At 39.8% G+C, this 13,372-nt stretch overlaps 1 protein-coding gene across 1 annotated transcript in view; it reads left to right on the top strand.

Annotated features, from left to right (window-relative positions):
* Nucleotides 1–2,902: 2,902 nt before the first annotated feature.
* LOC308040738 (cytosolic phospholipase A2 epsilon-like) overlaps nucleotides 2,903–13,372 on the top strand; it is a gene marked incomplete at both ends in the record, with an annotated part of 32,974 nt that continues 22,504 nt past the window's right edge. The window contains 2 exons of the mRNA XM_080345028.1: nucleotides 2,903–2,929; nucleotides 5,118–5,190. Of these exons, the coding sequence (XP_080201154.1) occupies nucleotides 2,903–2,929; nucleotides 5,118–5,190 (100 nt within the window). The remainder of the gene's footprint in view (nucleotides 2,930–5,117; nucleotides 5,191–13,372) is intronic.

A 13,372-nucleotide genomic window follows, 5' to 3' on the forward strand; every position in this document is an offset into this window, starting at 1 on the left:
GCAACCCATTAACAAAAAGCAGCACTTCTCTTCAAACTGTACAGGAGACTAGTTTGTAAAACAGGAAAAAATCACATATCATTCCCAAGAAGCAAGAGTCTGGTCTGCCAAAGCATGGATGTTGAACAACCATCATTGCATACCTGAACATGGATATATAGCAGAATAAATATCTTACATTTCTTCATCTTCAGCTAATGAGACATTTCATAAGTAAATCCTTTGGATAGTTTCTCAGATGTTATGAAAAAATATTTACTGTTTGGATTAAAACAAACCCCAAACCAAAACCCCAGGTGTTTCAAGAAGAGAATCTACTCAAATACACTGAAGGGTGAGAAAGGTCCAGCAGATAGAGACATGTAGCTTCTGTTTCTAGTGTGAATTCTTCCTCAGAGGTGAGTTGCTGGAGAAATACAGATGGTCTTTTCCAGAACTAGAGCTGGTTAAGAAGTTGCTTTTTAATGTCTTCGGTCATGGTCCCACAGAAGCATTATGAAAGAAAGGCCAGTGCTGGCAGCTGAGAGGTTGTAAAGGCCCAGCCAGGATGAGACTAACAGGTGTCTCTCACCACTGTGTAGCCTGGCCTAAAAGGGGCAGGCAAGAGCTATAGAAGTCTCTTTTCTCTCCACAAATTTCCCAACAAGGTACACAGACAATTTCAACCTTATCTTCTAAAATTCTGTCCACTCTTTAATCTGAGAAGCCACTGATAACCTCAAAATAAGGCACCTGAACTGTCAAAATGGGCATCGTGACTGAATCCCTAGTGTCTGCCAAGGAGGATGTCATCATGTTTGTTAGAGTCCTCCTGTTATTGCAAAGATCTAGGTATTGCATCAGCTTTGGAAAGTCTGCAGGCTCCCTGAGGTATTCTGGTTCAGTCTCACTCTTCAGGTGTTGGCCCTATTTGGAGATTATTTTGGTCAGGATTAGATACTCAGCTTGATTTCAGCTGTGGACTTTTTGATAGCAAGTGGTGAGCATCTGCTCTTTTCTGTTTTTACCAGCCTCAGACCGGTCAGAAAACATGTATTCATGAAACAAGGGCAACAGTTCTCTGAGGAGCCGTCCTGCAGCCTGCTCCATGTTCTGCATGTCCCTTGTCAGAATTTGTGATGCATCCTAAGATCTCAGATAATCTGAACCAAACCAGAAGTTTGTCAGACACTGGCATGAAGTATTGTGGAGGAAATTCCAGTAAGAGTTCCCCTTGGGTACACAAGGTGATAAAGGCCTGGAGATCAGTCCACCCTTTTTCTTTCCTGGAGTCAATCAAGAAGCAGCTGTTTCTCAGCTGTTTTCAGGGAAGCCAGTCATTTTCTAGTCTTTCTCTACCTCAACTAGACACTCCTTAATGTTGTTTAGTTAGAGTTGTGTTTTGATGAGTATTTTTTTATTTTTTTTGTTTTTTCTTTCCTGGTAGGCAGACATCATCTTCAGTAGTCTCGGTGTTACCACAGCCCTTCAGCCCAAGTCAGACTTTCCCAGGAGAATGGATCAGGAAACATTAGTTAGGCCTCTCCAGAAGTTAACAAAACTGTCCAAATTTAGCCACTTTCAGAAAAGTTTTCTCAGTTTTGGGCCAAATAGCTAAGGTTGTTTGCCTGACTCAGGGTCTTTTTTTTTACCAGATACAATGTTAATGGGAAGGTTATCTTGTGTCACCTCACATCTTCAATCAGAAGAGTATTGAGGGTAGATTCCTAATCCTAAAATCGTTGATGACAAAAGTAATTTTCACTCAGTGAAAAGTTCCAAGTCCAGAACTGACCCTCTTTATTGTGTACTTTCCTCATGTGTGTGTGTGTAGAAGGGGAAATCAGGTCATGAGTAGAATCATAGAATGTCCTGAGTTGGAAGGGACCCAGAAGGATCATTGAGTTCAACTCCTGTCCTTGCATATGACAACTCCACAGTTTACACCATGTGTCTGAGGGCATTGTCCAGTCCTTTCTCAAATACTGTCAGGCTTGGGACTGACTGCCTCCCTGGGGAGCCTGTTCCACTGCTCCACCACCCTCTGGAGTACTGTGAATGTACAGTGTCACCTCCTGAAGTTATCAAGTGGTCATTTCATATTAGTCATTTGGGCATATTAGCAGCTAGACCTGTGTGAGAGGCATGCACCTGCATATCTGCTGCTGCAATTTTCTTCCAGAATATGGAAAAGGTGTGTGTCATTTTTATATCATAATTTGATAACATTGAATTGTGTTTAAAACATCTAGATGTTAGAATTTAAGATGAATCAACGTACATCCTAATTCGGAGGAGACTTTTTTATTTTTGTCTTGGTTTACTTAGATGTTTTGTGGTTTTGTGAGGGTTCTGAAAGCAGGAAAACGTATATCCACCAGACAAGTATACGAATGGAAGTGGGGAACCATCTACCAGCAAGCAACTCAACCTCTCCTACCACCAAGAAAAGGAAAATAAATAAAATTTTGTTGAAATATAAGGCCTTTTGAAGTTATTTTGTCCACAATAATTTTGGTTGTTGATTTGGGTGTTGTAGAGCTTTTTTTCCCTCCAGTCTATAGGTGGCTGCTATTATCTTCTCTGACTTGTGCATTGCTTAGTCTGCCAGGTCATAGGTATCCATGCAAAAGTGCTGTGTGTTATCACTCCCTTATCTTGTATAGCTAATAACGCTTGGCACCTTGGTGTGTACAGCCTTCTCTCAACACACACCTCTGGTGTTTTTCTATCAAATATCCCTACCCTTCTCTCCTCATACCTTCTCTTTCAGGCAGTGAGGAAGGTGGGGCATGGATAAGCCACTTGCTCCTCAGCAAGTGCCTCCTTAAAGTCTGCAGAGGTACTCTGTGAGTCACTGCCAGCTGTTGCCTCTAATGCTGAAGTGACAGGCGTATCAGACTTGTGTGCAGTGGGGAGCACGATGGGATCATACTGGAGTGCTCATGAGGTAAGACTGAATTCACCAGAAGCTGAAGATGACCTGAGGTGGGTTTGTGACTGGGATTCTGGTGCCTAGAAGAGGACTTGGGAATTGTTAGTCCAAATTCATGTACGTATTTACTTATTTATGTCATCCTGACTGATAGTGTTGCTGATATTGGCTGCCTTGTGGAAGCCCTTTTGGTGGTGGAGGGAAGTTCAGCTGCAGTGAGTGACCCACGTGGAGGCTGAGAAGCAGTTTGAGGTGCCTCAAAGGAGCTTGCTGTGGATTTGGGCTGAATGTGTGGTTTGATAAAAGTATTATGTAAATTGGGCTCTTCTACAGCCCAGCATCTGCCAGCAATGAATATTGTCACAAGCTGTGCCCACGTAGCTGTGCTATGAGCTGCCTGGCAGCGGTGTACGCAGGAAAGACACTGACTAAAAACAGTCATTAATCATGGACACAAAGATGGTCCTAGTTTTACATTTGTGTGACCTGCCTTTGACCATAATCTCTGAGACTAATTTTTTTTTTCTTCTGGAACATAACCAGACAGGGAAAGCCCTAAAACTGTCTGTTGGGCTTCAGAGAGTCACATCCTCTGCCCTCTCCTCAGGTCTGAATTTAATCTGTTGTCTGACTATAAGTAAGTTATTAAATCATCCTGTGCCCTGCTTCCCCTGCTGTAAAATGGAGATTGTAGAGTTTCTCTCTCTAATATGGGTGTGTGTTAGCCTAAGTGTGCATTGATGCTTGGAGACCTCAAATGTGGGATCCCCATGATTTAAGAAATAGAAAGTGTGAATGTCTAACCAAACTGGTTAAAGAAACACAGGATCTACAGGTTCATCTGTATGAAAAGAGGGAGAGTAAAGTACAGAGCCTGGCGCTGGTCTTTGTGCAGAAGCTTTGTGTACAAAGCAAGGAATGGGACTGTCCTCTCTCCTCATCCCCCTGCCCTTAACCACCGAAGCAGCCTCATGAATAAAAGCAGAGGTTTCTCGGTGTTGGGGAAGCACGACACTTTTTCCAATGAGAACTGGAATCCAGATGGAAGACATTAAAACATGCCCTTCTGTTTTGGAGTGAGACATAAAATACAAACTAAGGTCAGCTTATCGTAATTCAAGAGTGATAGGGGAGTTTGCATCCAACTTCTTAGCTGGCTCAGTTCCTAAGTGGAAAAAGAAAGGAAGTGACAAAATCCCTCTGAAGGATTTAATGGAGTCATTCTGCTAGCAGAGAGTGGAGAGGGGTTAGGTAATGACTTCCAGTGAAGCAATAGCAAAACTTTCAGGTAACAAAATCTGCAATAATTAATAATTTGTTTGAGTTGTCTAGTTATTTGTCTTTTCTTCTGTGCTTGACTTTTCAGCTGATGGTCCTTTTTGCAGATATCCATCATCTGCTTTGGGTGGAGAAATTTTGTTAACATCTTCTCCTAAGTTGTTTTCTTTTGTGGAGATTCTGCTGCATTTGTGCGGTGGCGTTGACCCAAACAGTTTCATTTTCCTTCGGGGTCGTGATTCTCTTGAACATAACTAAGACATTGAAAACTACAGCATCATGAAGATGTGTTTTACCATGAATTGTTTCTGTTTCCTAATGTTTTTTTTTTGTATCCCCCATTCTTTTCTTCCTGATCACAATAGCTGAACAACTCACAGTCTTTCATGTATTTATTATCCACCATTTCTGGAAGCAGTTCCTGATAAAGGTTTTAAAAGGGAAGCTGGAAATTTTACTAAATAAAATTATCTGTTTTCCATGTGAAAGTTCAGTTGTTCAAGAGAACTGATTTTTTTTCCCTACAGATGTTTAACAGAGGGGTTTCTCATGCCCACTCATTTCTGCTAGCTTATTTTTCCAGCTTAATTATTGATGAAGATTTATTTTAAATTAAAATATTCTGTCACAAAATGTAAGCACTAGTTTTATTTAAAACCATTTTATCGTGCTATGTACTCTACTGCTATTTCTCCCGTCAATAGCCTACATAGACAGAGGACTATTTTATCTTTTTCTACCTCTTTTTTTTTGTTTAAACTATTTATAGACATGGTTTTAATTTCCAAAGCAGTGTAAGTAGTTAATCTTCAAATTTTGCTACATGGCTTTGAAAATTGCAACATGCATTTACGGGAGGGCATGTTTTATGAAGCATAAACAAGTTAAGATTTATGCAGGTAATAACTTTGTCATTTTCCTGCAGAGTGAAGAATGCCCATGCTACTCACTCTCTGTAAAAATCTTAAGAATGAGAAACCTGAGAAAGGCAGATCTGCGTGAGTATCCATATCTTTCCTTGAGGTTCTGTAGTTCAGTTCTGAAAACAGAGTATGAACAAACATTGTAACTTGTATCTGTGAACAACGCATCACCGTGGTTTCAAATATTTATGCATATTTGAATTTGGACTGTTCTTAGAATGCACTTTAGTATAAACAATGTCTTCCAGTTTACAGAATGTTACTATTAGTAGAAATATCAAAGGTCTACTGTGGTATCCTGTAAAATATCTTAACAGCTGACAAGCTTCAGAGCCAGTTTTGATGAACAACCTTAGTTGTTAATTCTCATTTGCAGTTTTTGCTGTGCTATGATGCAGGCAGCACCTCTGCTTCTTTACAAAAACACCAGCACTGATGTCAAGTGGCTGCCAGAGCCTGTGGGGTAACGTGGAGCTTTAGTATCATCTTCTGTACCTGTTTGGTTTTTGCAGACAGTAGAAATACAGGCACCTCTGAATTTTTATTTGTTCAACAACTTCTTCTTATTTTTTTTTTTTTTCTGTCAAGTGTTTACGGAAATGTATTTGAAATATCAGCATTACAAGGCGAAACCAGGACTATTGAAATGTTTCTGGGGATTTGGTAGAATGGGTGGAACTGGAAAGAAAGAAAGGAAAGAGAGAGAATCTCAGTGGTTACTTAGGTATGAGAAAGAGAGCTGACGGTCAGCTCCAATATCTGCTTCAGAGAGAAAGAATGAGGCAGGAATGCAATGGAAAGGAACTGAATATGTATGTGCCTTTTAATATTAAGTGAGACCAAGTGAACTCAGCAAGAGTATTTGCCTCTGTAGAGATTACTATTAAATTTTTGCTTTTCTACTGTTGAGCCTCACACAGGAATATTGCCTTTTCTTGAAAACAACACATTTCCAGAGAAGAACAAAAGGATGGTTCGGTTCCCTCTCTGTCTTTTTAACCTTGCCTGAACTATTCTCTTGCATAAATAATACCAGCCAAAGGGAATTCCTACATTGCCCTGAAAGCCAATTGCATCAAGATAACCACCTACAGAATTGATTACCTGATAATCTGTCTTCGGCATTAAAATCAAGGATGTTAATTTCTTTCTCAGCATTTTACAAGGATTGGAAAGTTCAGCCTTTATGTTCTTAAGGAGCAAAGAACTTCCAGAAATCCATAGTTATTTATCTTTGTTCTTTATCTTTTATTAATCTTTATCCTTTATCTTCATTTTGAGCAGAAGTTTGACTGCCTGATTGCAGGTATGAAGCTATATCACTGGGGATTTGTTTGCAAAGCCAGATGTGGAGGAAGGTCTTTGCTGACAACAGCCAAAAGAAACAGTGCGAGGTGCCAGGATCTGAGAGGAGCAGTCTCTTCAATTCTCTATTCCAGTTGCCTTTCCTCATTGTGCAACAGAGCACCATGATTTATTTCCCCCTGAGAAACAGTAGCAAGTTGCCTGTGGCACAGCAGAGAGCCAGTCTTTGCCTGCACTCTACCTCTATGCTCTCTCAGAGCAATTAATTTTGTTAGTGGATCCATGCCAGGTGGTGTGATACACATCATGAGACATGAGACTCTGTTAAAAAAGCATTAATTGGATTAGAAAAACAGCATGAGAGTGTAGTAGGAAGATTTACATGGTGGCCCTTCTATTCTTGACAAAAATGTTGTGCACAAAGCTTTTAGCAGCTAAACAATGAGAGAAGTCCTCAGAGAAAGAGATCCAAAAGCACCCATTAAAAGGCTCTGCCATGGAAGAGAGAGGTATTGGCATGTACAGCAATGTTCATTTTGTAGTCTATACCAAATTCAGAGTGGTTCAGGCTGAAGTGTATTTATGGGCAGTGACACAAGTGGAGACTTTGAAAGCAAACTGAGGAATCCTAATCTATGCATTTAATTGCACACGAATAGAGTTGCTTGAATGTACCAACCATGATTTAAGAGGAAAACAAAGATAACTAATTAGACCCACATATCTGTATTTCTGTAGATATTTACTTGCCTAAAATGAGTCTTTGCTCAAAAATTATTTTTTTTAAAGAATATTTTTGTGGGAATGTATTTGTCATGTAATTTGTGTATTTATTCAAGTATTTGTAAATATTTGGAATATATTTAGCTCGAGATATATTTTAGGAGAAGGATCAGTTATGTTTCCAATTCACAGTTATTTGTTTTAATCACTACTTCCATACAACTTAAAGTTAAGAGAGACAGAGATGAGGGACCGAGAGCTGAAAGATGGCACAGAAATAATTCAAACTGCAAAGACTCACAAAGAGTCATCAGTGCTTTGCTGGAGTCGGAGTCTGATTCTCAGAGGCTGCCACTGCAGTCACAGCTGGACACAAGCCACCTCACACATCTGGCAAATCTGGTTTAGAGCAGCCCTTTTCTAGGTGGCAGAGTTCACCAGTCTTCCAGGAGGGAAAAGAAATATCTTCCATGCCGCAAACTGGCACTTATAGGAGAGAAATCTGTTTGTTTCATGGACTATGAGTAAAATATAAAGTAAGATTTTTTACATATGTGTATCTCACAGAAGTATTCCCTTAGGTAACAAACAAAAAAAAGTCTTTAAAAATAGCGGCTCACCCTACTTTGTATTTAGCAAATTCCAAGGCTCCAGAAACCTTTTCCTGGAATGGCCTGCAGCTACTTTTTTTTTTTTTTTTTTTTAATTTGACAAGCTAATCTCAAGCAGCATTCTCATCAGATAAAGACCTTAGACTCATCTTCAAGTTTGACTAGACTGTTAAATGTGGGCCTTGCTGCTTTGTAATTTTAATAGCAAACTCTCAACACTACACTTGCCATTGATTTTAAGAGTTGGAAAATGGCATTGATAATTTTTTTCCTTATATCACCTCAATCCTGTGTAACATCTTTGTAATAATGAATTCCCTTTCATTGCCGTGTTCTCCAAGGGAAAATATGGTGTGCAGAAAGGACTGGCTGAAGATATGCACACAACGAACTGTGTATACTTCTCTTCCACCGCCTGCAGCAGTGATGTGAGGGGGCAGCAGCAAAGGGGAGCAGGCAGGCAGCAGGGGCAGTGCCAGCAGGCAGCTGCCTGCACTGGCCAGTGCCAATGGCATGTTTGCTTTTAGGGTGGAATCACTTCCCTGTCAAGATGGATGTGGTTACTGACTTTTGAGAAACCCTAAAAGCAGCCCAGGACAAATGCTTGGCCATAGGAATCTATGTAAGGACAGAGAAGCAGCTATGTGGATACCTGCCGAGTTACAACAAGGCCTGTAAACAAGGGTTTCCTCACTGGTTGAGAAAATGAAACAAACAGATATAAAAGTGGTTGTTAATCAACAGAAGCTCCTCCCTGTGATGTCATATCCTGAAGCAGGGCTTTCTTACTGTAATTGTAAGCTGGTTAGATCAAGATCAAAAGCTAATTGCATAATTACTAAGATATCTGTCAAAATGGAGCCCTGGTCCTGAATGATGTTTATAATAACAGAGTCATAACCACAGTTAATAATGTGAGTAACAAATTAATGGCCAAACTCAATGAATATGATGTGAATCAGCTTCACAGGTGCAGCTGCTAACAATCTCTGCTCCTTTCCATTTTATCATCTGTTTGGTTTTATTTGCTTATGTTACCCAGCTCTTCTCCCACTCTTCCTCAGTTCATTGCTACCATCTAAATACATGTAAAGATGTAGTTTTACTCAGATCACCCATTCTTTTTCTCTAGTCTAAGAGATCATTTTGAGCTTTTTCTCAAGTCTTTAATGTCTTGTTGGCAGAAAATTTGTGATGGAGTGTATTGTACAGACCATAGTGTATATTGTATGCTATTGTATTGTATACATAGTAAGAAGTGTGGAGATGAAAAGCCTGTGCTGTGCCTTCATAGTGTCATAAGTTGCCACTAACAAGGACAATGCTATGTATAATGCAGGAGTTCATTAATGCGTTAATTCTTTAGGGATCTTGGTCAGGGCACCTCCTTACAGCTGTGGAAATTATTACAACTCTACTGCTTAGGTGTCAATGGTTTATATGTAGGTACACATGCATCTCCTTGCAACTGCGCTGGCTTCTGTATACTGTGTGCAAGAAGAGAAAGCTGTTCTGGTGGTTAAAGGTATTAGATGTAATGTTGCCCCATGACTTCCTCCAAACTCTTGGTATAACCTTGGAGAAGATGAGTTTCCTTAAAACCCTAGTTCCTCATGTCTAAAGAAAGGAAGCCAGCAAGGGCATTAGATGCCCCACAGAGGCATTAAGAGGAAGAAATGATTACTGGCTGAAGGACTGGTAAAAGCAGTGAACAATCTTAGGTAAATGTTAGGCTCATCTCTGTCTCAAAGGCAAAGGTGAGAGCAGCTACCATGCTCTAATACTGTACCACACAGGTGGTATTGCAGCTGTAGTCCTTCACTGAACAGGGATGATCTTGAAAGCCTTTTGTGATGGTACTTCGTGTTCCTAGTAGACTTCATTATTTTCTTGTGTAGAGGAGGCTTCTACTTAACAAGTGGTTGAACCAGGTTATAAAGTGTTTTATAACTCTTTTTTTAAAATGTCAAAACCTGTTTTAAAACAGGTTTGAAAAGGCTGGAGGCAATGGCAATGAACAAGGGAGAAGCTTGGGTGGAGAAGAGAGGCTGGAATGAGTAGATGACATTGGCAGCAATGTACAACCACATGATGCTTTCAGAGGACAGAGATCCATGCAGCAATTCATGAACCTTCACTCCTCTGCCATTTGGCTTGCAGAGTTAAAAGGTAGTGGCAGACTCTGCTGAGGACATCACTTTCTAGTTCGTACTTGGAAAGTTCCAGCAGACCTGGATGGATGTTTCTGCAAGAGCTGAGACATTTCATGAGGTGCTGTGCTGGAAAATATCACAGCACAAGACTAGCCTGCAATTTCTTTCAAACATAATTAAGCAACTACAGCAGTTGTCAACAGATAATGATGATGAAGTATATGGTTTGATTTCCGAATAGGCTTTCTTTATTTACAGATTTCTTTGGGCTGACCTATATAACACCTTCTCACCACTTACAAAACTATGCTGAGTATTGCCTTTTTCCATGCATACAATCTCCCACATCTTCTTAAAAGTTATTGTACCTTGGCGTTTTTGATCATCCTTGATAAGCACCATATTTTACTCTATATCCTTCTAACAAAGATTTATTGAGTTAAAGACCAAAATCTACTTTGCTTGACACTGACCATTAACCACAAATTGAATACCAGCAGATCTGTGTTTATAGGACTATTAATGGTTTTGTGGGATGTTCAAAGAAGTTTATAAACAATATGAATATTGATACAGACATTTACTTATTGCGGGACTTGCTTCAGGATTTTCAAGGTATTCCTTTGATGAGGAGAAGTTACAACTTCTCATCTTTGGTATTTTATTGTGAAAAATACATTTAAGTGCATTTTTGTTCATTGATTCCAGTAGATTTTCTTATGTGCTGTTAATGACCCTGCAGGATCTGTTCTAATTCTATCCTGGCTGTTCTGGTTTCATCAAAACAGCTGTATCTGCTTTGCATCCAGTTATGCATTAAGCAGTGTGACTGATACCTGTAATCAGTGATTCATTCTTTCCCGTACTCTCTGAGCAGAAACCTGTTTTGTTTTATGCATCTGTGCTTTCTTTCACATGCATCTAGATGGGATGAAGTGTGCTGCTGATATGAGCTGTACACTAAAGGCACAATGTGATAAGGCCTGTGCTATGTCTTGGACCTCATGGAAGTTTATTCTGAAAACTCAGAGCAGTGCCAGGGAAAGCCTTACCCACAGGCAAGATCCACGGAGCTTGAGGACCTTTATCACTGATGGTCTTCAGAGAAGAGCTTCAGGCAACTTTTTTGCTGAACAAAGGACATTGATTACCTTGTAGATAAGGACCAAGAACCCAGATGTGATTTGTTATTATGTGGGAGGCCAATATAAAGTAGAAGAGGCTAGATGTAACATGGCTGTGAGTGTCCATGTGAGACCATGGCTTCTGTCCTAGGCACTTTGTATGACTGTACTCTCAGCAGGAGCCAGTAAAGTAGTGCTGCAGTAGTGGCCAGTGAAGGTTAAAACTTAGATTCACTCACAAATGGTGGTGCTGGTGCTTGCTTACATTGTATTCTGCTATTCACCTGGCAGTCTTCTTGGATGTGTGCCTGGAAAAGGTATTAACCTTTTCGTGTTTGTTCAGGACCAATCTTGACTACTCCTTTTAAAAGGGTTCTGTTTCAGTTCCAGAATGAAAACAAGATAAAAGGGGTCTTGGATATCAGTGTTCCTTGTAAATCATATACATAACTATTCTTATTGCTTTCATCATTCTTACTTGCAGGAAAGTTGCTGTAGACTGCTAGATCAGTTGGGAGACCTGTAGGACTCCAGCCAGCATAAGAGCTTGTTTAATTTCACTGTGAAAACAGGATTAGCTGTAGTCTTGTGATAAAAGAGAGTCTGGAGGCTGTGTGTTTATCTGTGGCTTACTTTTATGTGAAAGAAGCTGATGATGATGTCTTTGTAGAAAAGACATATAAAATGTGAAGACTTGGCTCTCAGAAGCCAAGTGCATGTTGGCAACTCATTTGTCACAGTATTCATGTCAGGATGAACCATTGCTGCAATGTAAGCTTTTAATCCAAGCTGAATGAGCTCCTTCCTTAGCAGATAAACCAAAACAATCAAACCATAATCTTCACCTGTATGCTATGCCCTGTAGGTCTAAAATTCAGTTCACAAAATGGTGACTGACATTTAGAGATTTTGGGCTGAATTTGCAGGCACATGAACACCCATTTAGTGTAAACACTCTTGCTTCCACTGAGTTATTCCTATATGTTATGGAATTTTTCTTACCAAATTAACTCATCAACATAGATGTCCTTACCTTCATATTGGCTGCTGCAGGCCATCATGTGAGGAAATGAGATGACCCTACCCTATTTTTGTCACTTAGTTATAATAATGTGTCTTACTATTTCCATGCTGTTTCCTTTACATAACTCTTCCATCCCCACAACAGAAAAAGCAAAGAACCTCTACAGCTATCTAATTTCTGTGTACATAATCTACAGAAATCTCCTATGGATTATCAATGCTAGGTGTTTCCTGTAAGTGAGACTTTGGGATATTTTTAACTTCACTCATACTGGCAAATGCTTTCTGGTTTTCAGGCACTCCAAATCCAGGAAAGGAAGAACATCTCATGCTAGTCAGCTGACCTTGTCCTCGCTATCATACTGAGCTACAGCCTTTTGGTAGCTTCCCATTCAGTACTAAATTTTACTTGAAAGAAAAGACATCTGGAGGAAGAGTCCCTGCCATTAAGTTTGTTTATTTAGTAGAAAAGTTTTGATTTCAAAACTCTGAATCTCAATCAAAAAAATTCAAATTGGAATTACTACTGCAGTGCACTGTCAGTGCTGCAGTTTAGCCTCAGTTCCTGCACAAGATTACATGTCCCATGTTATATTGCTCCTGCTTGTTGAGAAAAATCGCACTGGAGGAGAGAGCAACAAAAAGTACCATAAATAGACATTTTTATAAAGCATTTCAGAGGCATTTCTGAGTCAAAATAATGATGTTTAAGCCAAAAACTATATTAGTTCTAGCAACATGTTTAAAACATTTTTGTTTCTATTCACTTACTGGGTGAATAACATTCTTGAGAATACTTGCCAAAGAAAGAAAATTTGTGAGTGTTAATCTGTTGGTTCAGCTGCTTCTAGTACTGATTTTGTTCCCACTCCTGCTTTCTTCGAAATCCAAGGCACTCCTGTGTACTGCTTGCAGCCTGTTTCCTAGTCTGTTTCCATGATGTTTCCCTCTGATAATGGTTTCTTCACATGCTCAGAAGTTCTAACTACCCACGGTGTCTGCATCAACAGTGTCAAGGTCTGGCCAACACCTGTTTTTTGACTAATTTATTTTCAAGTGGAAATGAAAGAAAAGCCTAAAAAATATTTTCCAGTGATACATGTGGGGTTGCACCATGTATCCTCACAGGAGGGTCTGAGGTGGAACAAAGGAAGTCTGACTTCTTAATAATACCTCTTGGCCAAAAATATGTCTTTTTGGTTTCCACTGACTGACACTCTGAGAGTGGGAACAGTGAAAGAGGGGCAGTGTTTATGAAAAGTTGAAAAACAGGTGTACCTGTGGATACACGATTTCTAGTTCCACTTCATCTAAAGAG

This window comes from Nesoenas mayeri, assembly GCF_963082525.1.
Source record: "Nesoenas mayeri genome assembly, chromosome: 5".
NCBI lineage: Eukaryota > Metazoa > Chordata > Aves > Columbiformes > Columbidae > Nesoenas > Nesoenas mayeri.